The sequence below is a fragment of the Cotesia glomerata genome, linkage group LG5 (genome assembly GCF_020080835.1).
Source record: "Cotesia glomerata isolate CgM1 linkage group LG5, MPM_Cglom_v2.3, whole genome shotgun sequence".
NCBI lineage: Eukaryota > Metazoa > Arthropoda > Insecta > Hymenoptera > Braconidae > Cotesia > Cotesia glomerata.
Genome location: NC_058162.1, coordinates 9,543,868 through 9,569,151, shown reverse-complemented (window position 1 = coordinate 9,569,151; position 25,284 = coordinate 9,543,868). Strand labels below are relative to the sequence as shown.

The window sequence follows — 25,284 nt, the reverse complement described above, 5'->3', positions numbered from 1 at the left end:
GGAAAGTGAAAGACTTTGACTCGGAAGCTTTGGTAGTAGCCTTAGACAGTGACTCGACCATCATCACAGGAAATGCTGTAGAGAAGACGAAGGACTTAATGACGAGAATTGCCCAGGCGTGCGACACCTGCATGCCCCGTAAGCGTGGCATCAATAAAAGACCATCGGTGCACTGGTGGAATGATCAGATTAACGCCCTTCGCACAGCTTGTCACAAAAAGAGAAGATTATCACAGCGTGGCCACCGACGACCTAACTCTGTGGAGCTGGTCGCAGAATACAAAAAGGCCCGTCGAGAACTGAACAAGGCCATCAAAGATAGCAAAAGACGCTGTTGGAAGGAACTCGTCGATGAGGTAGAAAAGGACCCATGGGGCAGACCGTATAGGGTGGTCATGACCCACCTGAAGCGCCAGCCAATGCCATCACCTACGTGTCCACAGCTCCTGGAAAGAATAGTTTCTACGCTGTTTCCTCGACAAAGTAAGTTCGGCTATTCTTCATTGCCAGTAAATCGAGAAGACATTCCACCTGTCACAGAAGAGGAACTGATGGAGGCGTGCAACCGAGTAGGGAATAATAAGGCGCCGGGATTGGATGGAATCCCGAATATTGCATTAAAAACAGCTATTAAAGCAGCGCCAAATCTATTCTTAGATACCTACGATTCGTGCCTCAAAGAAGGGATTTTTCCTAGAAGATGGAAACAGCAAAGACTTGTACTTCTCCCTAAAGGGAAGAAGCCACCGGACGAGCCATCATCCTACCGACCACTCTGCATGCTGGATACAGCGGGTAAGATATTAGAGCGTATAATGCACCAACGAATAGAAGCAGCCGTCGATCCACTCCTAGCAGAAGGCCAGTATGGTTTCCGGAAAGGACGATCAACGCTGGATGCGATCAACCTGGTGGTCGATACAGCTAAGGAGGCAATCGCTGGAAAGAGATGGGAACGTGGCAGAAAGAAGTATTGTTTAGTGGCTGCCTTGGACATCAAAAATGCCTTCAATTCCGCTAACTGGGACTGCATCATGCGAGCTCTCGAAGATAAAGAAGTGCCAGGATACCTGCGCAGAATGGTAGCAAACTACTTTACAGACAGAGTCCTCAAATATGACACGAAAAACGGTCCAAGGGAGTACGAAATAACCGGAGGAGTGCCACAGGGCTCGGTTTTGGGTCCTTTGCTGTGGAACATCATGTATGATGGTCTCCTGAGAGTTGCATTACCATCAGAGGTGAAACTTGTTGCATATGCCGATGATGTAGCGGTAGTGATTGTCGCGAAACACTTGGAAGAGATCAATCTGGCTTTCGATATCACATTTAGCCGGATTAACCTATGGATGGAGATGATGAAGTTGGAGTTAGCCAAGCACAAAACTGAAGCTGTGCTCATCACCAGCAGAAAGATCGTAGAAAACATCAAGCTGAATGTCGGCGAGCAGGAGATCGCATCGCAACCATTTATCCGATATCTGGGGTGACGCTGGATGCCCGACTGAACTTTAAGCAACAGGTCGAACACGTAAGTGCTAAAGCATCAGCGGTGGTAACTAGTCTATCAAGACTGATGCCGAATGTTGGAGGCCCGAAGCAGAGCAGGAGACTATTGCTGTCGTCAGTAGTCACATCAGTGCTCACATATGGAATATCCGTTTGGGCAGACGCGCTGGAGACCCAAGAATCATGGAGGAAAGCCGGACCGGTCTACCGATTAAGTGCACTGAGAGTTGCAAGCGCCTTCCGCACAATATCCGAGGAGGCAGTGTGCGTCATTTCTGGAACTCTGCCTCTTAGAGTCCTAGCTGAGGAAAGACGGAACCTATACCACCGAAAGAGGTCATCTACACTGAGCGCTGAAGAACTGAGAACTGAAGAGCGACAACATAGTATAGCAAGATGGCAACAACTATGGGATGCTGCGGAGAAGGGAAGATGGACTCATCGACTTATACCAAGGATTGACGTTTGGCTTAACCGGAATCACGGCGAGGCCAACTACTATCTGACCCAGATGTTGTCAGGACACGGCTGTTTCCGGGAGTACCTTCATCGCTTTAAGCACGATAATTCCCCAGAGTGTCCGTCTTGCCCAAGAGTTGCTGAAAATGCGGAGCACGTTTTCTTTGAGTGCCCTCGTTTTAACCCACAGCGTGATGAGTTAGAGAAGATCCTGAACAAGAAAATCACACCAGAGTCAATAGTAGAAGAAATGCTGTCATCCGAAGCTGCCTGGAACGCCACAAGCACGTTTACCACCGAAGTGCTTACAGAGCTGCGTTCCATTGAAAGAAAAAGGGCAAATGACAGAAACTAGAAGGAAGGAAAAATAACACCTTAGCCACCAGAAGGAATAGCAGTAGCTAGATCCTCCCCTCACGAAGTAATGCCTGACGGTGGTTTCCATGAGGGATTAGAGGAAAGAAGAAAAAGGGTTTAGGGTTTAGTGGGTAGGGGCGTTAGCGTCGAGTTTTAGTATGACGCTGCGTCGAGTCGCCACATATCCAAACCGAACAGCTATGCCTGGAATCCGTAAAAGGGATTCCCCCCCCCCTAAGTTAAAAAAAAAAACATACACATACACACACACATACATACATACATACATACATACATACAGACGTACGGACATCATTGTAAAAATAGTCAGGGAAGCTTCTTAGGGCTTCAAAACGTCGAGATCTGTGGAAACCTCGATTTTTGCAAAACGGGGTGAAAATAATAATTTCCCGATTTTTCGAAAATCTTCGATTTTCTTAGCGGGAAGTTAAAAATAAAAAAAAAAAAGAACTTTTTTTTCACTTTTTTGCGATTTCTCGAAATCTACTGGTCCGAATCGGTTCCAACTTACAGGAAATTTAAGTTTGGCGAAGATATTTCGAATGACACCAACTGCGATTAAATCGGTCAAGCCGTTCCAAAGTTATGAGAGGTTTACATACACAGTTATAAGAGGACATACAAAGAAAACGTGCTCCGCATCTTCAGCAACTCCTGGGTGTGTGTGTGCGCGCGCGCGCGTGTGTGTGTGTGTGTGTGTGTGTGTGTGTGTGTGTGGCCGTATGTAAACCTCTCATAACTTTTGAACGGCTTGACCGATTTCATCGCGGTTGGCACCATTCGAAAGGGCTTGACTGAACTTAGATTTCTTGTAAGTTGGAACCGATTCGAATCAGTAGATTTTGAGAAATCTCAAAAAAACTACAAAAAAAAAAAAATTTTTTGAAATGTGGTTTTTTTGGAATTACTTTTAAATGGCTTTACCGATCAATTCCAAAATTTAATCAGCTCGTGAGATCAAAAAACCACGTCGATTACCACAAGCCCAGTCAAAATCGGTTGATTTGTTCGTGAGTTAGCGTTGTCGAAAAAAAACCGAAAAAAGTGTTTTTTCGGAATTACTTCGAAATTCCTGGCTCGATCGATTTAAACTTGAATATTCTTTATGGGGCTTAAAAAATTGCATAGAATACCGCCAACCGCGTGAAAGTCGGTTCATTCTTTCAAAAGTTATTCCCGTTTGAAAATTCAAAAAATTGTGTTTTATTAAACTGCTATTCGAGTTTTGAGCTCAAAGAGCTCAAAATGACACAAAAATTATATTTTTGAGCTCGAAGATCTCAAAAACGTAATGTGTAACATTGAGCGCTTAAGTACAAAATGAGCGGGAAGTTACAGTGATGGCCTTTAGAGTCAATCGTCATCCTAATTTTTAACTTCCGGCTAAAAATCTCAGATTTTCAAAAATCGGGAAGTTATTGTTTTCACCCCGTTTTGCAAAAATCGAGTTTTCATCAGATCTCGACGTTTGAAGGTCACAGGAAGCTTCCCTGACTATCCCCGCGAGGTTGTCACTATGTCTGTATGTATGTGTGTGTGTGTGTGTGTGTGTGTGTGTGTGTGTGTGTGTGTGTGTGTGTGTGTGTGTGTGTGTGTGTGTGTGTGTGTGTGTGTGTGTGTGTGTAAGTATGTGAATCACTTATAACTTTTGAACGGTTGAACCGATTTCATCGCGGTTGGTGCCATTCGAAAGGGCTTCGCCAAACTTAGATTTCCTGAGAATTTGAACCGATTCGGACCGATAGATTTTGAGAAATTTTGAAAAATCTCAAAAAAAATCATTTTTGAAAGTGGTTTTTTTGGAATATCTTTTAAACGGCTCGATCGATCAATTTCAAAAACTAATCAGCTCTTAACGTCAAAAAACCACGCCGATCAGCGCTAATCCGGTCAAAATCGGTTGATTCGTTCGAGAGATAGCGTGAACGAAATAAAACCGAAAAAAACCGAAAAAACTTTTTTTTCCACATAACTTCGTCATTTCTTCTCGGATCGTTTTTGATGATATAGAATTATTTCAGAGGTTAAAAAACCGCGTCGATTGCCGCCAAAAACGTGGAAATCGGTTGATTAGTTCGAGAGATATCCTCGACGAAATATTTGGAAATAAGGATTTTTTCAACATAACTTCGACATTTTTTGGAATAACTTTCAAACAGCTGTACCGATCGATTCCAAAAACTAATCAGCTCTTAACATCATAAAACCACGTCGATTGCCACCAAGCTGGTCAAAATCGGTTGATTCGTTCGAGAGATATCGTGAACGAAAGAAAACCGAAAAAGTGTTTTCAGAGTTACTCCGAAATTTCTAGTTTGACCAATTGAAACTTAGAAATTATTTATAAGGCTTAAAAACTACGTAGAATGCCGCCAACCGCGTAAATCGGTTCATTCATTCAAAAGTTATTGCGGTATGAACATTCAAAAAATAGTGTTCCATGAAACTTCTATCAGACTTTTGAGCTCAAAGAGCTCAAAAGCATAGAAAAGGTATCTTTTTGAGCTCGGAGAGCTTAAAACAACACACAGATTGTACTTTTGAGCTCAAAAAAGCGGCCAGGTATTAACGGAATTAGCGGGAAGTTGCAGGGATGGCCTTTAGGGTCAACCGTTTTCCTAATTTTTTTTAATTGAGAAAACGATGAATTTTTTAGTCCATGATAATCAGTTTTCTTGAATCTTGTGATTTTTTTTTTAGTGTGTGCAGTAGGGTGATTCAAAAAACTTTTTAATTTTTTTTTTTAACTCTTACCCTTTCAACTGTTTCTATTTGATATAAAAAAAATCCTTACCAAACACGAGCCCTATAGCTCAACTCTACGGGGTCGCTTTTTTTATTTTAGTTGCCCATTTAATTAACATGGGAAAAATTCTTTTTTGTTTTAAATTGAATTTACAAATAATTTACGCAATTTTTTAGAAGAAACGATTTTATATTTTTAAAGTAGTCTTTGAGCTTTACAAAACTCTGAGACAAAGTACGATTATCTCTACAAAAAGACTAGTTACAGCCATTTAAAAATGACTAAATTTCGAAATTCAAAGAAATAGTTGGGAATTGGGTCGTTCCATTTCAGACCGACGAATAGTTGGAATCGATCTCTTTCGATTTGGACAAATTTTTATCAGAAGTTTTCGTTTATCATAAAACAAAGTTCTGCCAAAGGAAAAACAATAAAAAAATTTTTTTCAAAAGATATGCAAATTCAAAATTTTGCAATTTTTTCAGTTTTTCAATTTTGTTTTTGTAATATCTCGAACGCTATTGTAGATATAGAAATGACCTTTTGTTTGTTTAGAAAGGGACACTTAGGATTATTGAAAAAAAAATATTTTGGAAAAAAATGCCAAATTTGTCAAATTTTGAATTTTTGAAAATTGTTAAAAATGACGATCGAAGTTAAAATTTTAGCTCAATTTTTTTTGTATGATACATAGTAATACTCTAAAAAATTCTGAAATTTTTAGAAGGGTGTTTTTTTTTCAAAAATATCAATTTTTGAATTTCAAAAAAAAATTTTTTCTCTTTTTTTGCAACTTTTAAATAAGGTAAAGTTATGCAGATACATAATATTGTAAATTGGAGGATTAAAACTTGAATGCATCACGTGGAAATATTGAATAATAAATTAATTTTAACTTTTTTTTTATTTTCCATGCGTTAAGGATGACTTTGAGATCATGTCAAAGAAATAAAAAAAAGTTGAAATTATTTTATTGTTCAATATTTCCACGTGATTAATTCAAGTTTTAATCCTCAAAATTACAATATTATGTATCTGCATAACTTTACCTTATTTAGAAGTTGCAAAAAACGAAAAAAAATTTTTTTTTTAATTCAAAAATTGTTATTTTTGAAAAAAAAAAACACCCTTCTATATTTCAGAATTTTTTAAGATGATTACTATGTATTATACAAAAAAAATTGAGCTAAAATTTTAACTTCGATCGTCATTTTTAACGATTTTCATAAATTCAAAATTTGACAAATTTGGCATTTTCGAAATTTTTTTTTTCAAGACATTTTTTTTTCATTAACCTTAAGTGTCCCTTTTGAAACAAACAAAAGGCCATTCCTATATCTACAATAGCGTTCAAGATATTACAAAAACAAAATTGAAAAACTGAATAAATTGCGTAAATTATGTGTAAATTCAATTTAAAACAAAAAAGAATTTTTCCCATGTTAATTAAATGGGAAACTAAAATAAAAAAAGCGACCCCTTAGAGTTGAGCTATAGGGCTCGTCTTTGGTGAGGATTTTTTTTTATATCAAATAGAAACATTTGAGAGGGTAAGACTTAAAAAAAAAATTAAAAAGTTTTTTTGAATCACCCTAGTGTGCAGTATAATAAGCTTTTAAAGCGTTCCCGTAAGATCTGGGTTCGACTCCCAGCCAGGACCTTCAAAATTATTCACTGAATATTTTTTTAGACTTACTCAGAGAAATCTTTTAGAATTTTTGTTAAAATTTCTTTCGATTGATAAAATATTGTAACAATTTAGTGAATTAGAATATTTACACATTGACTTTACTAAGTAAAATTACTGTAAAACTTGCTAATATATCCAACTGTAATCATTATTAATTCATGTATTCAACTTTCCAACTGGTATTTCCATGCCTATGAAAATAAACAATAAAATTTTTTTGTTTGCAGTAAAAACATGGAGGAAATTCCATCTGTAAGCAAAACGCATCAAGTAACATCAACATCGACAACAATATCAAAAATATAAAGAAATACGAGACTCAATATGGCCTTCGAATTCTGTGCAGCCATGAGTAACTCGAGTTTTTCTTTGATCAATCAGGGACTCAATGAATTATCAGATGCTGTCTCCAACGATTCAATATTTGAAGGACTCAATGAATTATCAGATGCTGTCTCCAACGATTCCATATTTAAAGACTTCTACATAAAAAACGGATCTGGATATGACAGTTTCACTTGCGAGCCGTTTTTGACGTCAGGCAGCGTTCTCCAGGCAGAATGGTTCAAAAATACTGCGTACTTTCTCTACGGAATTATATTCGTAGTCGCTTTGGTGGGAAATGCCTTGGTGTGTTACGTCGTTTGGAGCATTCCTCGGATGAGAACGGTCACCAATTACTTCATTGTCAACTTGGCGGTCAGTGATATCCTGATGACGTTATTTTGCGTACCAACTAGCTTCTTGAGCACCCTAATTCTTCAATATTGGCCATTTGGCGCGGAATTGTGTCCAATTGTCAATTACGCTCAGGTAAGAATCTTTTTTTTATTTCAGTTTTTTATGATGAATCCAATCATTTTGGTGAAAATGATAAGTTAGATTCAATAAATAGAAAAACACTTTTTTTTCGGGAATCGGGAATTTATACGAGCCAATGATGCGCGACAATTCAGTGTCAATAAAGTGTCAGATTTATAGTGACATAAATGTTTTTATGACGATGCTAGTAAACATTAAATAAAGATTTCACTTTGCACGGTTGATATTCACATAAACTTCGAGTGGAAAAAAAAAGTGCAGAACCTTCAATAAAAATTTTTTTGCACACTGAATTGAAAACTGCGGTATAATTATTTACATTACGCAAACTGTTATAAATAGAGATAAAATAAAATTTAAAAGTTAAAATTCAAATTCAGAAGAATAGGATAAATCAACCGTTTTTGTGCACTTTGGAATTTATTTTTAATATATAAAATATAAGAAAGGATTTTGCTGTAATAAATGGGCAGCCAGCAGCTTTGAGTACTTTAAAAGCATATGAAGTGCATATGAACAATTTTAATATCTGTGCCACAGAAAAATTATGATAAAAATCCAGTGATTGGTCTTGTGTATTTTTGGAAAAGTACAAGATCTAGTTGAGGGATATTTGAGATGAAATGAAAAATATCCAACAAGTTTTTGTATTAATAATTATTCAAGTATCGTTTTTTTTTTTTTTAAATATTAACAAAAAACGCTAAACTTTTTGCAGAAACAGAAATGAAATTAAATATTAAAAAAAAAAAGGCCATTCGGCAGCCGAAATGGAAGTAGATTTCATGATGAAAAATAAAAATACTACTAGGGTTGCATACGAAAAAAAAAAAAAATAAATTTTTGTTTGTTTAAACAACAATAACGTCAAAACGAATGCAAAAAAAAAATTTCATTTAATCTGTTTGAGAAAGTAGGTGATTTTTGGCCTAGATTGATAATGAGGTACACAAATTAAAGCTTATTTGATAAGCTTTCAGATGCCATTTATAGAATTTTATTAAGATATCGCGTTCAATTGTAATTGCACGGAAATACGGTAAAAGTCAAAATTTTTGCGATTTTTAAAAATTTTTGAAATGCTATTACTCCTAAACTATTAAATTTGGAGAAATAAATAAGTACACAAATTAAAGCTTATTAAATAAGCTTTCAAATGCAATTTACAGAAATCCAATAGGATGTCGCGTTTCATTGTTATTGCACGGAAATAAGGTAAAAGTGAAAATTTTTTGCGACTTTGAAAACTTTTGAATTGCTCTCATTTCTAAACTAATCGACAGATTTAGCTCATCTTAGAACTTAACCTCGGAAATCATCCTAAGAATAAGTATGTTACGTTTTATTGAGATCCGTATAGAATTACGGGAGTTAGAGAAGAGACAATGCCGATTATATCGTATATATATATATATATATATATATATATATATATATATATATATATATATATATATATATATATATATATATATATATATATGTATATTGTTGTAGCAATAAATATTTAGTAATTGTTTAAATTAATTATTTATTGAAACTTTTCTGACAATAATATTAAAACCAATTGTACATCTGTAAATATAAATTTTGTTTAATTAGTTAAATATATTTAATTAACAAATATGATTTAATTTACCTGACTTAATTAATAAATTATTTTTAATTAATAATTATTTAATTTATAATTTTCATTACAATCACATGTTTTGTTTTATAAACAACTTTCATTTTTTTTTTGTTTTTATAAAACAACAAACTAAACAAAACATAAAAAAACATCAAGTCTAGTAACTTTTAAAATTGCTTACTAGATGTCGTTACCCAACATATATATATACAGGGTGTCCCAAAAGTCACGGACGCCATTGTAGCATCTGATGAAAAAAATAATTCTGAGACGAAAAGTCCTTAGCCATTTTTTAATCAGACGCATAGATAATTAATTATTAATTAAAATAACGTCCTTTTATGCGATAGAGAGAGAGCACTAGTGTCAAGTCAAGTGCGTTCCAACGAAGACGCTTGCACGTGTGAATGTGTAAGTAAATATGTGTGACTACGTTAGCTATAGAAACTAGTTAGTCATACAGTTAGTTGTGTCTTTGTTTGGCACATACTTTACTGGACACTGGCGCTCTCTCTCTAACAAATAAAGAGACGTTATTTTTAATTAATAATTAATTATCTATGCGGTTAATTGCAAAATGGCTAAGGACTTTTTATCTCAGAATTATTTTTTTCATCAGATGCTACAATGGCGACCGTGACTTTTGGGACATCCTGTATATATACAGTAGCGCTCAAAAGTATTTTGACAACATAAAATTTTTTTAAATTTTTTAAAAATAAAAGCCTATCGGAAAATGTATTGAGTATAATGTAGAGTAGTGTAATTGCGAGTATTTAAGCGTATCAAATTACAACTTGTTTGTTTACACACCGCGCCACCGAACGTACTTGACTTACCGTGAGCTCAAAAGTATTTTGACACGCATTTGACTTGAAAAAATCTCGCAGATTACTTGTTCCTTAGTTTTTATTATTACATATATTTACTTGTTGTGGTTACTTCAATATGCCTATGTGCAAGGAATATGCTAGTGATTTTAAAAAAGCCGTTATTAATGCATTAAAACAAGGATTGAAACAAATAGAAGTTGCTCGTTTGTTTAAAGTGTCTCGACAGTTAGTTAGCTTATGGAATAAAGTCTATAACAAAAGAAAAACTGTCGAAAGTAAGCCTCGAACAGGCCGCCCAAGAAAAACTTCTTCTTACATCGATCATATTATAAAAAAGTTATCAGCAAATGATATACGGATGTCCGCTGTAATGATAAAAAATGAATTAAAAGAAAAATATAACGTAGATATTCATATTTCTACTGTTAAACGACGCTTAAAGGTCCTAGGGTTATATGGCCGAAGACCGGCTAAAAAACCTTTAATATCGAAAAACAGGAAGTCTCGTCTTGAGTTCGCGAAACGGCATATATCGTGGTCAAGTTTAGAGTGGTCTAAAGTTTTATGGAGTGACGAAAGTAAATTTAATTTAATGTCATCTGATGGTATCAAGTACATTCGGCGTCCAGTAAAAAAAAATACGATTATCGGTATCAAATACCCACAGTTAAACATAGAGGTGGTAGTGTGATGGTTTGGGGATCTTTTTTTCACGGTCTGGAGTTGGACCATTAGTTCGAATAGAAGGAAAAATGGATCGGTTCATGTATGCAAATATATTAAAGTCTCAGATGTTACCATATGCTAAACATCACATGCCAGCTAAGTGGTATTTTCAACAAGACAATGATCCCAAACACAGATCAAAGCATATTAGTGACTTATTAAATCGTGAAAAAGTTAAAGTTCTTGAGTGGCCAAGTCAAACTCCCGACTTGAATCCGATAGAAAATCTCTGGGAAGAATTGAAACGTAGTGTAAAAACCCAAAATTATTCAAACAAAAACGCTTTGTTTGAAACTCTAAAAAATGAGTGGGATCAAATTCCAATAAGTCGATTACAAAAATTAATCGACTCAATGCCGGAGCGATGCAAGGCTGTCATAAAGGCCAAGGGATATGCTACTAAATACTAATATATTTATTGCTGTAAATTATAATTATGCGTTAAATTAGTTTTTTTTCAAAAATGTCAAAATACTTTTGAGCCACCATTTTCCTAATATTTTAAAAATTAAACTTTCTTTTATTACGAATAAGAACCTCTTTGACACTATTCTGTAGTTTATTCAAAAGGTGTTAAAAAAATAAATAAATGATTATTGTGTTTCATATTTATTTTTAATTAAACCATTAAATATATTTGTCAAAATACTTTTGAGCGCTACTTGCGCTGTATATATAAATACATACATATATAAACTTTTGAACCATATGCATTTTCTGAATCCGCTTGACGAGCTGAGTCGAAATATAGCAAAATTTTTCAAAAGTTCCGTCATGAGGACCAATGCAATAGTTAGATTTCTATAAAAACTACTAAAAAAAAATTTACAATTGGAACTTATTTTAGTATATTCCGACAATTTCGGCTTTCCTTATCGTAATTAAACAAAATTGACTTGAGTCAAGACGAAAAATTCTTAAATCAAGTAAAATTCACTTAAACCAAAAAAAATTGCTCAGTTTAAGAATTTTTATATTTAAACCTAGACGATAAAACTCTTAATAATTATTTGTGGGGGTCATATCTTTCACCCACTCCTTTGTAGTATAATTTAATTATTATTTATAATTAGTAATATTTAATTATTATCATTATTTCACCATTATTATTATTATTATTATTATTGTTATTATTATTATTATGTTATTAAATGCTCAGGGGGGTTGTCCCCGGAGTCCGATTCTCCGAGGGCCCAGCCTGAGCTCCATCCATTACTGCTGTACCACTCCGCACAACAAGGCGGTTAGTGATCACAGCAGGCCAAAGTCATTTTCCTAAGTAGACGGAGGGAACCTAGTATGACAGCCTTCTGCATCCTGACCGCCGAGAATTCAGCTTTTGATGAGCAAGCTGGAACTCTGGCAAGTGAGGATACAAAAGACTGTTTCATCCCTCCGAGGACGCCAACAATCAGGACGACGAGCTTGACACGGTAACCTGGGTAAAGTTTGCCAATTTCAAACAGGAGATCCTGATATATCTGTCTTTTGTGCTCTTCTTTGGCTGAGATGTTGTATTCAGCCGGGGCCGAGAACTCAATGACATAAATGTCACGAGTAGCCTTGTCGAAGAGCACAATATCAGGTTTGTTGTGATCTATCCGCCGAGTTGTTGCAAACGGCATGTTCCAATAAATTTTGCAACTGTCATTCTCAACAACCTGGGGAATATCTCCTGGCAGATAAGGCAGCACCGGTGTCACGTCAATACCGTAGCGGTGACGAAGATAGTAGTACAGTACTCTCAGGGCAGCATTGTGACGCTGGATGTATGCACCTCTCGCCAGCACAGGACATGCTGACAAAATGTGCATAAGCGTCTCCGGATGTAGTTTACACGCCCTGCAGGTCGTGTCCGGGAGCTGCACCTGGAGCACCTTGCTACGGTACTCTAGAGTGTTAATGACACCATCTTGGCAAGCAAATATGAACCCTTCAGTCTCGGACATCAGGCCAGCTGACTTTAAGAAGGAAAACGTCAGCTGGGTGGACAAGCCATGATCACGCACGTGTTTGAAGAACACGCTGTGCATAGACTTGTCCATCAGTTTGCCTAGGAGTAGTTTTTCCTCGGAGTTCCTGATGGCGCTCTTGAATTCCTCCTTTCGGAGTTCCATAAGAGCGTTTATTTCTCCAAGACCAAGGGTTCTTGCCGCATATATTGCTGCCTTATATAAGAACGACCCCTTATGCGCATTCTCATGTTTATGAACAATTTGCATAAGAAAGTCATCCTCATCTGCAGTGAAATTGACAACTTCGTGTGTTAAACCCAGGACTAAACGATCGTGAAGCCGCTCCAAGCTCTGCAAACCTCTCCCACCGATCGACCGGGAGAGGTATAATCTGGCGACTGATGAATTGGGGTGCATGCTCCGGTTCATGTTGATAGTCTTACGGGTTCTGATGTCGAGATCTCGCAGATTCTTTCGGGCCCATTTTAAGACACCGAAAGAGTATAGTAAGACTGGGACAGCGAGCGTGTTAGTAGCGGAGACTTTATTTTTACCGGAAAGTTCGGAGGACCAAATTTTTCGGAGTCTCCTAACATACTCGCTACGGAGAGTTGCTTGGACTTCGGAGACCGCATGCATGCGGTGCTCTTCCATCCCTAGATATCTATACAACTCTCCGGCGTCTAATTGTCTTAAAACGCTCCCATCTACCAACTCGACATCATCACCCGTAACAGAGCACTTACCCCTCGCCAGATGTACGACCGCACACTTGTCCAACCCAAAAGACATTCCGACATCCCGCGTGTACTCTGCTACGATGTTAAGAGCCGCCTGTAGATGATCTTCATCAGCACTATACAGCTTCAGGTCATCCATATAAAGCAGATGGGTAATCGAGTATTTTCGATCACCCGGAGGCCCCACAGAGTACCCACGAGTTTTACGGAGAGCAACAGATATAGGCAGCAGTGAGATGCAAAACAGCAGAGGGCTTAAGGAATCACCTTGGAAGACCCCTCGTTTGTACTCTACAACTCCGGTTATGTGCAATGCGTTTCCACTTCCAATGTGAAAACGCGTTCGCCAGAGCTGCATTGTACGCCGAATGCATTCCACTATTTCAGGATTGACCCCCAGGCATTTGAGGAGATATAAAATCAACTCATGAGAAGTTGAGTCAAATGCCTTGCGATAGTCGATCCAGGCCATTGACAGGTTGCGTTGATAGTAGATCGCATCTTGTGTGACACATCGATCAACTATCAAGTTCTCTTTGCAACCTGACAGGCCTCTTTTGCTGCCACGCTGTTCATATATCTGTTGCCATACAGGTTCTATCTCCTGCAAAATACGGTTGTTTAAAATTTTTGTAAAAATTTTATAAACCGCATTCAAGCAGGTGATAGGCCTGTAATTCTTTGGGTCAGACAAGTCATCTTTTTTTGGTATCAGTACGGTTCGCCCTTCCACGAGCCAGTCTGGAATCGGTTCGTCAGCTCTAATGTACGATGTAAATATACGGGCCAGATGGAGGTGGGTAGAAGTAAACTTCTTCCACCAAAAGACATTTATGCCATCTGGTCCCGGGGCAGCCCAATTTTTGCTGCCATTTAGAGCTGAACGAACTTCATTCACACTGACTGCAGGGCTCTCTTCATCAGCATTCTGTCTACGGTGTTCCCGACAGAATGCTTTAAAGTCGTGCAGAGCTGGAGTATTGGCGTTCACGTTTGGTTGATCTCCATACAACTCAGTCCAAAAGCTTCCACCCGCTCAGGTGTTGGATAATTCCCGGTAACATCGGTCTTTGGTGTCAGAAAGCGTGAAGGGCTGGATCGAAACAACGAGTTGTCGACCAACCGCTTCAGCCTTTTCTCTAGTGACTTTTTGGCAGTCACTAAAGCCCGCAATTTATTGAGAGACTCTTCCTTGATGACAAGAAGAGTACTCTTATTCAGTGTGTGATGACGCCACCGAAGTTCAGCAGCAATGCGCCGAATTCGGGGCGTGTATGCTCTTTGAGTTGTTTCAAACTCAATCACACACTGAATGCGGGAGACCTGTTTCCGGGATCTGTCAATTTTGAGTCCAAGTTGTGAGATGCGCTGTCTCAACCTTGCCTCGATCGAGAGACAATGTCTCTCTCTCGGAAAAGCCGAAACTGCTCCACCATACACAACCTGGCTCACAGTGAGCAGGGTGGAATCCTCCAGGATGTTTGCACGGAGATCTTCATTTACCGCTTCTAGCTGTTGTTGGGAGTAAGTTATCTTTTTAGATATACTTACTTGCCGTCCTATAAAGGGATTGTTGTCATCCAAGGAGGAACGGCGTCGCTCTTGGTGTAATTGCGCCGGAAAGGAAAGTCTATTAGACTGCCTTCTATCCGGCACAAGCGATCTTCTATTACGCCGAAGATAAGCGGCATAATTACGCAGGTGTTTAGGCGTAAAATGCTCTAGCTCCGGATGCATATCACTCCAAAGAGTGTGCATCCGGGCCATATAACCGCTCACCCCCGGCTCGCTACGTTGGTAGCACACCAAGAGGTCGACTCGTAGTTCCTCCGTCCACTTAAAGAAAGTCCTTAAAGCGCCAGGGTCGTCATCGTTCATCGGGTCCGGCGTGCTCCTCCCACCTGATGAATGGTCCTCATCCGAAAAGGACCGGTTGTGGGGAGCACTTCTGAGATTACGCCTTGTTGTAACTCAGTATTTCAATGCAGTGGGTAGTTGGCCCACTGCATCGGCTACGTCGTTCGCCTACAGACCTGGTGTTATGGTCTGCGTTTTCCGCGATGCGCCGCTTGGAGGCCACGTAGCAAGCACCGCTGGATTATTATTATTATTATTATTATTATTATTATTATTATTATTTTATTATTTGACTATTAATTATCATTAGTTATAATTATTTGATTATTATTATTATCATATATAATTATTTAGTTAATAATTATTATTGTTTATTAGTGAATAATTACAGAAAGAGCGGAAAAGCGGGGATCAGGTTTAGGGTTGGATATCTCAATTAAAACGCGTAATTTATTATCAAAAATAACACTAGTAATTTATTTACATTAATTACACTCAATATTTAATATTTTTAATAGCGGATTGTTAAGATAAAAGCGGATTTGTAAATTACAGCGTGGGTTGCAAAAGCGAAGCCGGTTGACACGTGGTTGAACACTTTGCCGGCACTGAAAAAGCGGTGAAATAAATGCACTGTTAACACAATTTACCTATAACAAATTAAAGCGAATTATTAGCGGTTAATTTAAGCAATTTAAATTATAAAAATAGCGAAATGCGGTTAATTAACAATAAGCGAAAGTAAAGCGGAATTAATGGCGACTTGTTGCAACGAAAGCGTGGAAGCGAAAGATAATAATGATAATTCGTCTTCTTCCTCGTTGACTTGGAGAAGAAGGCTAATGCGCATGTCCAGCGAGAGCGATAGCCAATCAATAATTCGTTCTATTGATGTCGACATCGATAGCCAATAGTAAAATTCAATACATGTGGCGTGATCGAGCGGTCGATTGGCGCAAGCGTGTGAAAATTAGCGGGAACGAGCGCTTGTCAGGTGCGTATTGTAAATTTGGGGAGCCTACAGTGACGTAGTGCTCACTAAGTGGGCCTGTTCACTGAACATTCTCCCCGGCGTTGGCGGCTGCGTCGACAAGATCATCCTCTTCATGCGTCAGTGGCAAGACACAAAGCTTTGTAATTGGGCGTACCAGCTCTGTGTTAACTGTCTTCACAGTTACCACGCGGATTTGTCCATCTGCTCCTGGATGGACAGCAATCACTTTGGCTAATGGCCACTTGGTTGGCGGAAGATCCTCAGTGGTGATCAGTACAACTGAACCCACTTTGATCTGGTTGCGTTGATGATGCCACTTTGAAATGGCCTGGTAGCGGTGGATACAGTCCTGGTAGTAGCGTTTCCAGAAATGTTGCACCATTTGCTGGACTTGTTCCCAGTGCGAGAGCCGAGCAGGTTGTAAATCTGTCAGCGATGGCTCTGGGACTGCGGTCAATGACTGTCCGATTAAGAAATGACCTGGAGTTAATACAGCCAGGTCAGCAGGATCTTCATTAAGCGGTGTAAGCGGTCTGGAATTCAATATGGCTTCAATTTGAGCCAGTAGCGTCGAATACTGCTCAAGCGTCAATAGCGAGTCTCCGATTGTTCTTCGGAGGTGAAATTTAATAGATTTCACAGCGGCTTCCCATTTTCCTCCAAAATGTGGAGCTCCAGGCGGATTGAATTTCCAGTTCGTGCCATCTTGCGCGATCAGACTTGATAATTCTCGTAATGTGCGGGATCCTGCTGCGAATAGTCGTTTCAGCTCTTTTTCTGCTCCTACGAAATTGGTTCCACAGTCAGAATATAGCGTGTGGCAGATACCTCGGCGACTAGTGAAGCGGCGATAAGCGGCGATGAAAGCGGCAGCGGTGTAGTCAGTGACTAGCTCTAGATGAACAGCTGAGCTGAACATGCATACAAAGACAGCAATCCAGCCTTTGTATGTTTTGCTCCACGTCCTTGAAACGTTTTTAGCGTGATGGGTCCAGCATAATCGAGTCCTGTATGCAAAAGGCTCGAGTTGGCTGTACTCGTGCGGCAGGTAGTTGACCCATCAGCTGTTGAGCGCGTTCTCCACGATGTCTCGTGCAAATTACACAGCGTAGAATAAAGGATCTGACTGGAACACGGCCTCCAATGATCCAGACAGCTTTGCGTAATTCAGCGAGCGTGAGCTGAGTACCTCCGTGAAGCGTTTTGCGGTGCGAATCATCAATCAATATTGATGTAAGCGGTGAATGTCTCGGCAGTATTGCTGGATGCTTCTCTTCTGGGTCCAGCAATGCGTTTTTCAAGCGGCCACCGACTCTCAGGACCCCCTGATGGTCGATGAACGGAGTCAGCTTAGTGATGCTGTTATTTTTAGGCAGACCATCACCATCTTGTAGCGTGTGAATCTCTCTAGCGAAGTATTGTCCTTGAGTGAACTTAATCAAGGTCAATTTAGCGCGCTCCAGGTCTGATGGAGTAAGCGGGTAGGCCAGCGAAGATTGTGGAACTCTTTTGAAGCGGTCGATGACACGATGCCAGATGCTGAGCTTCCTAAGTAATGGAAACAGCTGCGAGTAATGCGATAGTAATTGTTGGAGAAGGCAATTTTCTGCTTTCCAAGTTACTAATGTCAGACCTTGGCGTTCTTCTCGATGCGTTGCGTTGTCGGTTGGAGGCTCAAGAGTGGGCCAAGAGGATTCTGGTTCATGAAGCCACGTAGGTCCATGCCACCAGAGAGCGTGTTGCTTTAGTTTTAGCGTAGGTATACCTCTTTGGAAGCGCAGTCAGCTGGGTTTTGTTTTCCTGGAATAAATTTCCAGGAGACATCTCGAAGCGTTTCTTGGATTTTTCCCACTCTATTGCGGACGAATGTCTTCCAGCGGATTGCTGGACTTTTAATCCATGCGAGAGTCACGGCGGAGTCAGTCCAGAGATTGATCCTGACATTTTCAAGCGACTGAACTTCTTTAACATGAAGTATCAGTTGTGTTAGCAACCATGCGGCAGATAATTCCAAGCGTGGGATTGTCATGGTCTTCAGCGGTGCTACTTGCGTTTTTGAACACAAAAGTGAGACCTTTGTGTTCCCATCAGCGTCAGTGACTCTCAAATAAACAGCGGCAGCCATAGCGTTTTGCGAAGCGTCTGAGAACCCGTGCAATTCCATAGTTGCTCCGGGTGCTATATTATTCCAGCGTGGAATGCGGATGGATTCGATGTTTCGAAGATCCTCGCGGTATCCAGTCCATTTGTGAATGAGTGATGGTGACAATTGTTCATCCCATGACACTCTATCTAGCCACAGATCTTGCATGAAGATCTTGGCTTTGACTACTATTGGTGCGAGAAGTCCTAGCGGGTCATACAGCTTAGCGATTTCAGACAAAATAGCTCTTTTTGTCTTTGGCGTCTCTTGCGGTAGCGTGTACTTGAACTGGAGAGCGTCAGTGCGTGAATTCCAGTACATGCCCAGGACTTTTACTGGTGCATCACTGATTTCTTTAAGAGGTGTATCTAGCTGCTTTTCTTGAGCGACTTCAGCGAGTAATTTTAGACTATTGCTAGCCCATTTGGCAAGCGGGAAGCAGCCTGCTGCACACAGTGCTTTTGTTTGCACTGCAACCTCTATAGCGTCTTCTTCATTGTCTGCTCCACCGTAGATGTCATCTACGTAGCGTGTATCCAACATTGGAGCAACAGCTAGCGGAAAGCGGTGTCCTTCATCCTTTACTAGTTGGATAAGCACACGTACAGCGTCAAAAGGTGCACTAGCGGTTCCGTATGTGACTGTCTTGAGACAGTAAGCGTCTATTAAGTCATTCTCATCTATCCAGAGAATGCACTGAAGCGGCCAATCAAGAGAGTCGACCTCAATCTGTCTGAACATCTTGGTGATGTCAGTAGCGAATAGAATTTTATTGCAGCGGATTCTCAACATCACGTCAAAAATGTCAATTTGCGTTTTGGGTCCTGCGTGAAGAATATCATTCAATGAAATTCCTGTAGATGTTGCACAGGAACCATTGAACACTGTGCGGAGTTTCGTAGTGGCACTATCAAGCTTCAATACCCCATGGTGAGGCAAGAAGTAAGCGTTTGCGGGCAATTCGTTGATTGGAACTCGTACCATGTGTCCTAGTTGAATATATTCTGCCATGAATGCATGATACATGTCAGAATAATCCTTTTCTCGCGACAAGCGAGTTATTAATCTGCGGAGTGACCCCATGGCTGCGTTAATAGAGTCGCCAAGTTGACTCTCGGGGGCTTTAAGCGGTAATCTCACTACATAGCGTCCATCAGGCTGTCGATAATGCGTTTGACGAAAGTGAACTTCACATTCGTCTTCCTCAGCGTCGTTGAGCGATGAAATTCCTGATGGAACTTCTTCCTGTTCCCAAAACTTAGCGATAGCGTCTTGTAATTCTGTATCAAGTGACGCATGTAATGCTGCGTGTGATGTTGAAGCGGGTTTAGCGGTGACAGCCCCATAGACGATCCAACCAAGCGTGGTGGATTGTGCAATAGGAGCATTGCGAGGTCCTCGTTGAATCTCTGCGTTCATGATCTGTGCGGCTGGTGATGCACCTAGAATAATATCTACAGGGCGTGGCTGTAGATACTGCGGGTCAGCGAGCTTGAGATTCTCAAGATGCGGCCATTTCGGATCAGCGATCACGAACGATGGAAGATCTACCGTCAGTGTTGGTAGAATATGCATGCTGACATGCATTGATGCGGTCGTACACAGCGAACGAAGCTCAATTGTGCTCACACCTAGTGAGCTTCCTGCGGAGACATTGCCGATGCCCTTGAGCATGACCATGTCACGCTGTAGCGGTTGTCCGAGCTTCTTGAAGAGCGTCTGTCTCATAAATGAGAGCTCTGAACCTTGATCAATCAAGACTCTGGCGGTGATTGGATTGCCATGATGCGGGCGGACCTGGACTAAGGCGGTAGCTAGTAATACTTGAGCGGAAAGCGAATCTGAAATAATCAACAGTTAATGTTGAGTTATAAGCGGTCTGATGGAACTTTTAGTTACCTTGTGCGGTGTCAACTTGTTGCGGTGAAGCTGATTTAGGCGGTACTTCTCGGTGAATAGAAGTGTGATGGCGTAGACTGCACTTCCTGCAGCCCTGAGCAGTCTTACAATCAGCTACACGATGTGGGCCCAAGCAATTGTAGCACAAGCGGTATTTCTCGACAATGTCGATTCGTTCCTCCACAGTAGCGGCCTTGAATGTCGGGCAAAACAGCATGTAGTGCTCCTCCGGGCACAGCGGGCAATTTCTCCTGGGCTTTCCCTTGTATTGAGCAGCGGTGTATGAAGATCTTGTCTTCGGTTGTTTGTCGTTGCGGGACCAACCTGATTTATGATTTTCAGGTTGCTTCTTGGGCTCAGAAGCTGGCTCCAAGTTCTCCCAAGCTCTGACTTTGGACTTGAGGAACTCGTGAAGTTGCGTATAGGTCGGCATGATATCAGTTAACCCAAGACTAGTCTCCCAGTCCTCTCTTACAGCGGGTGGCAAGCGGCGCAGCGTCAGGTGAATGATCATTAAGTCCCAGTTGTCAACTGGAACTCCTTGAGCCTTGATGGAGTCCAAAGCTTTTTGATTGGATAAAAGCAAGGCGTCTAATTTCGCGGCTGATCGTGCGGGAACTGACTCTCCTACCAATAGATCTTCAAGATGTGATGCCACTACGCGGCGAGGATTCGAATAGCGGCTCTTCAGGAGATTCCAAGCGGGCTCAAATGAATCATCAGTGGATGACATGTTTCCAATAAGCTGGTGGGCTTCCTTTTCTGTGAAGGTTTTCAAATAATGCATCTTCTGACTGTTTTTAAGAAGAGCATTGTCAATAACAATGTCAGAGAATAGCTGACTAAATGATCCCCAGCGCTTAAAGTCTCCAGAGAAGCTCTGGAGCTTAATTTTGGGAGTCCAGTACCCGATGAGCCTCCCAAGAAGGCGGTGCTGTGCATAGCCAGGTTTTGTTGCGTTTGTGCGGCTTCTCTGGCATCAATCTCCTGCTGAATGACGTCTTTGCGGGTGGCTATGCGGGTCTCCAAAATTGCATAGGTGGCGTGAGCGTTAGTATAATGATTCCCGACGTGGTACTCGTGTTCAAGTACTTCCGGGTACGTCTCAAAGATCAGCGAGTTTAAGTTAGTGATGTCCAGCCAAATCTTGGAGCTTTGTGTTGCCACTGACTCAATAGCGGTGATCGTAAGCGAGTTAAGCTCCTCGTTAGTTAAGCGATCCACCATGGCATACAAAGCATCCAGGTACTGCTTTTGCATAGCAATAGCAGTTTCAAACTGCATTGCGGTGTTTAATGTAGGACCGAGATCGAGTTTTCAGTCAATTAAAGCGGAAAGTTCAGCGTACCGGTGTACGAATGACTACCAGGAGCAGCACCCGATGTGCTCTGCGATGCTCCTGACACTCGACCTTTCCTAGCGGGATTACACTTCACTTAACACAGCACAATTTTTAGCGGTATAATTAATTAATTTAATTGAGATAGAGCCAGCCTGATCCGGCTCGAGGGACCAATGAATAATTACAGAAAGAGCGGAAAAGCGGGGATCAGGTTTAGGGTTGGATATCTCAATTAAAACGCGTAATTTATTATCAAAAATAACACTAGTAATTTATTTACATTAATTACACTCAATATTTAATATTTTTAATAGCGGATTGTTAAGATAAAAGCGGATTTGTAAATTACAGCGTGGGTTGCAAAAGCGAAGCCGGTTGACACGTGGTTGAACACTTTGCCGGCACTGAAAAAGCGGTGAAATAAATGCACTGTTAACACAATTTACCTATAACAAATTAAAGCGAATTATTAGCGGTTAATTTAAGCAATTTAAATTATAAAAATAGCGAAATGCGGTTAATTAACAATAAGCGAAAGTAAAGCGGAATTAATGGCGACTTGTTGCAACGAAAGCGTGGAAGCGAAAGATAATAATGATAATTCGTCTTCTTCCTCGTTGACTTGGAGAAGAAGGCTAATGCGCATGTCCAGCGAGAGCGATAGCCAATCAATAATTCGTTCTATTGATGTCGACATCGATAGCCAATAGTAAAATTCAATACATGTGGCGTGATCGAGCGGTCGATTGGCGCAAGCGTGTGAAAATTAGCGGGAACGAGCGCTTGTCAGGTGCGTATTGTAAATTTGGGGAGCCTACAGTGACGTAGTGCTCACTAAGTGGGCCTGTTCACTGAACAATTAGTAATGGTTAATTGATGTAGTTATTATTTAAGTTATAGATTTTCTACAACGTTATTAAGATTTTCTTAGAAAAGTTTCAGTTGTGTCTCATCACCATAAATTATACCGGATTATAATTTACTTGGTGATGCCAAGCGATTGATAAAGTCTCGTCTCTGCAAGAATATTTTGGGAAATTTTAGTTTATTATAATTTTAGTGCAATATAATAAAATTCAAATTTGCAGCTGGCGAGACCCTAATAAAATGTATTGTAGTAAGATTAAAAATATGTATAAGTTTGTTTGTAAGAAGCTTAAGGGTTTTCCCAAATATTTTTCATAAAAATATCCCAATAACCTACCTTTTTCTAAAAAGCAATTAAGGGATTAAAAACTCTTGTCGCCTGGCCAGCGACCGGACCCATGAGCTCAGTAATTGCTCTATACCTGTACCTCTGTACCAATATCTGTCTCTTCCTCTTTTAACTATTACTTCTGTAATTTTTACATACTTTCAGAATCTATCCTATACCTAGACCTACTTGTACCTAGTTCCATACTTACGTACAACTAAGTACGTACTCCTATCCTATATATTTTCTCAATACTTCCCTCGAGTACCCCCACCTCCTGAGAGGTCAGAGGCCGAGATGGACACTTTAAAAAAATCAGTTAGTCCTGGAAACCCATTAGCTTCACTTCGCTTTTAAGTTACACGCGTGTATTAATAGTTAGATTTATTTAAATAAAATTTATTAAACTTAAATATTTCTATTCGCTCACTCGCTAACCCGTACTTCCCAAATATTTCTTTTCCAAGTTAATTTTTTTTTTTTTTTTTTCAGTATATCTTAAGCTCTAAGGCCTTATTAAACTTTAAATATTTAATTTTGTTTTTGTTTATCGTGAAAATTACCATCATGTGTCTATATTTTTAATAGAAAATTTTTTTTAATAACGATTAACGTAAAAATAAATCAATATTTTTTTTGTCATTAAAAATATCTGTGAACTAAACTTTATTGCCCCTGAGTATCTCATACAAAACTAGGGTTTTTATTCTATTAAATATCTGAAGAGATTAGAGAAATCCTCAATAAAAAGTTTTGTTTTCTACTAAAAAGTTCTTATCGCTTCGATTCATTAGAAATAATTTTAATTAAAATTTGATATTTAAACTCGAGTAGAAATAATTAATTTAAATTAAACTTACTTGAATTTAATGAACACAAATAAAATTTATATTTAAAAAAATTCTAAAAACTAAAGTATTATTCATGAAATTTTTGTGAAAAATTTCATGAAAATATGGAGTATCATGTTATAACTTATAAACTATTTAATAAAATGTTAACAAAACTTTAAATGTGCTGATCACAGCAGAAAATTAATAACTCTGTTTACGTAAGCTTTAAATACAAAATTGTTGAAATTTACCATAATTATAAGCCAAGAGTAATGAGAGTAAAATTTAATCACCAGGCAGCATCAGTATTGGTAAGCGCTTATACCCTTATCGCTATCAGCATAGACCGTTACATGGCAATAATGTGGCCCCTTAAGGTCCGGATGAGTAAAAGCCAGGCGAAACTATCGATTCTTGCGGTCTGGGTGGCGGCATTGACGATTTCATCCCCGATCGCGATGGTATCCTGCCTGTTTCAACCCAATCCAAGGTACACCATGTGCAATCGATACGTTTGTCAGGAAATATGGCCGTCGGATCACCAGCAGTAAGTTCTTATTTCAATCTTCACACCTTCACATTTCCCATTAAAAAAATTTTATACATGTACTTTTATCGATTCGAATTTATTAAAGTTATTTTTTAAAAAATGCGTAAATAAAAAAAAATTATTATTACAGTTAATTTTTATTTTCTTAACAACCCATGTCAGAAAATTTTCTCACAGGTTACTATTTTAATTTGTTCTACTTATTTGCTTCTTAATACAAGTGATATAAGCAATCGGTTGCAGCTTGAACTGAAGTCGCAATCAAACTTGTCCTTCCAAATAAAAAACAAGTCATGCATGAAAAGCGAACGGAGACTCAATCGTAATCTGACATAACTCCACAGGTATTACTACTCAATCGCACTGCTGATTTTGCAATATTTTGTCCCATTGGTCGTTTTGATGTTCACTTACACGAGCATCGGAATCAGAGTCTGGGGCAAAAGGCCGCCAGGTGAGGCCGAAAACGTCAGAGATCAAAGGATGGCCAGGTCTAAGCGCAAGGTCAGTTTTGTACTTTATTTGTTTATTATTCGTTTGTAGTTTATGGCTCGTTTAGGGTCAATATCATCATGAGGGTTGATGATTATTGGTCGGAGCGAGTAGAGGAACTTCGAGATAAATCATGACTTTTTATGCATGGGTTAGATGAATCATGGGGTTTATTTTTATACAGACAGTTGGGTAGTGAATTGGGGCGGAATTTCCGTTTTTGACAAATTGGGTGTCGAAGTTGTTTATTGACGTTGTTTATTTTTAATAGGTTATAGATATAATTGTTCATATAATATATAATGTGAGGATCGGTGAAAAATTAATAATTACACGAAAAAGAGAAAAATTATCTTGATATTTTTGAAAAGTCGGTAATTCATAAATAAAATATTTGAAAAATAATGAAATTTTTTTTTTTTCAAATAAATTTTATTTTATTTATTTATTTTTTTTTTTAATTTGTTTAAAGTCGCATAAACTACTAAGGT

The 25,284-nt window shown here is 39.1% G+C and overlaps 1 protein-coding gene across 6 annotated transcripts in view; it reads left to right on the top strand.

Annotated features, from left to right (window-relative positions):
* LOC123265109 (RYamide receptor-like) overlaps positions 1 to 25,284 on the top strand; it is a 172,842-nt gene that overhangs the window by 23,602 nt on the left and 123,956 nt on the right. For 5 of the 6 annotated variants that reach the window (XM_044728742.1, XM_044728743.1, XM_044728747.1 and 2 more), the window contains exons 2-4: positions 7,010 to 7,595; positions 24,048 to 24,298; positions 24,646 to 24,805. In XM_044728742.1, coding sequence (XP_044584677.1) covers positions 7,107 to 7,595; positions 24,048 to 24,298; positions 24,646 to 24,805 — 900 coding nt within the window. In that variant the 5' untranslated portion in view covers positions 7,010 to 7,106. The remainder of the gene's footprint in view (positions 1 to 7,009; positions 7,596 to 24,047; positions 24,299 to 24,645; positions 24,806 to 25,284) is intronic. The other variant, XM_044728744.1, reaches the window with a different exon arrangement.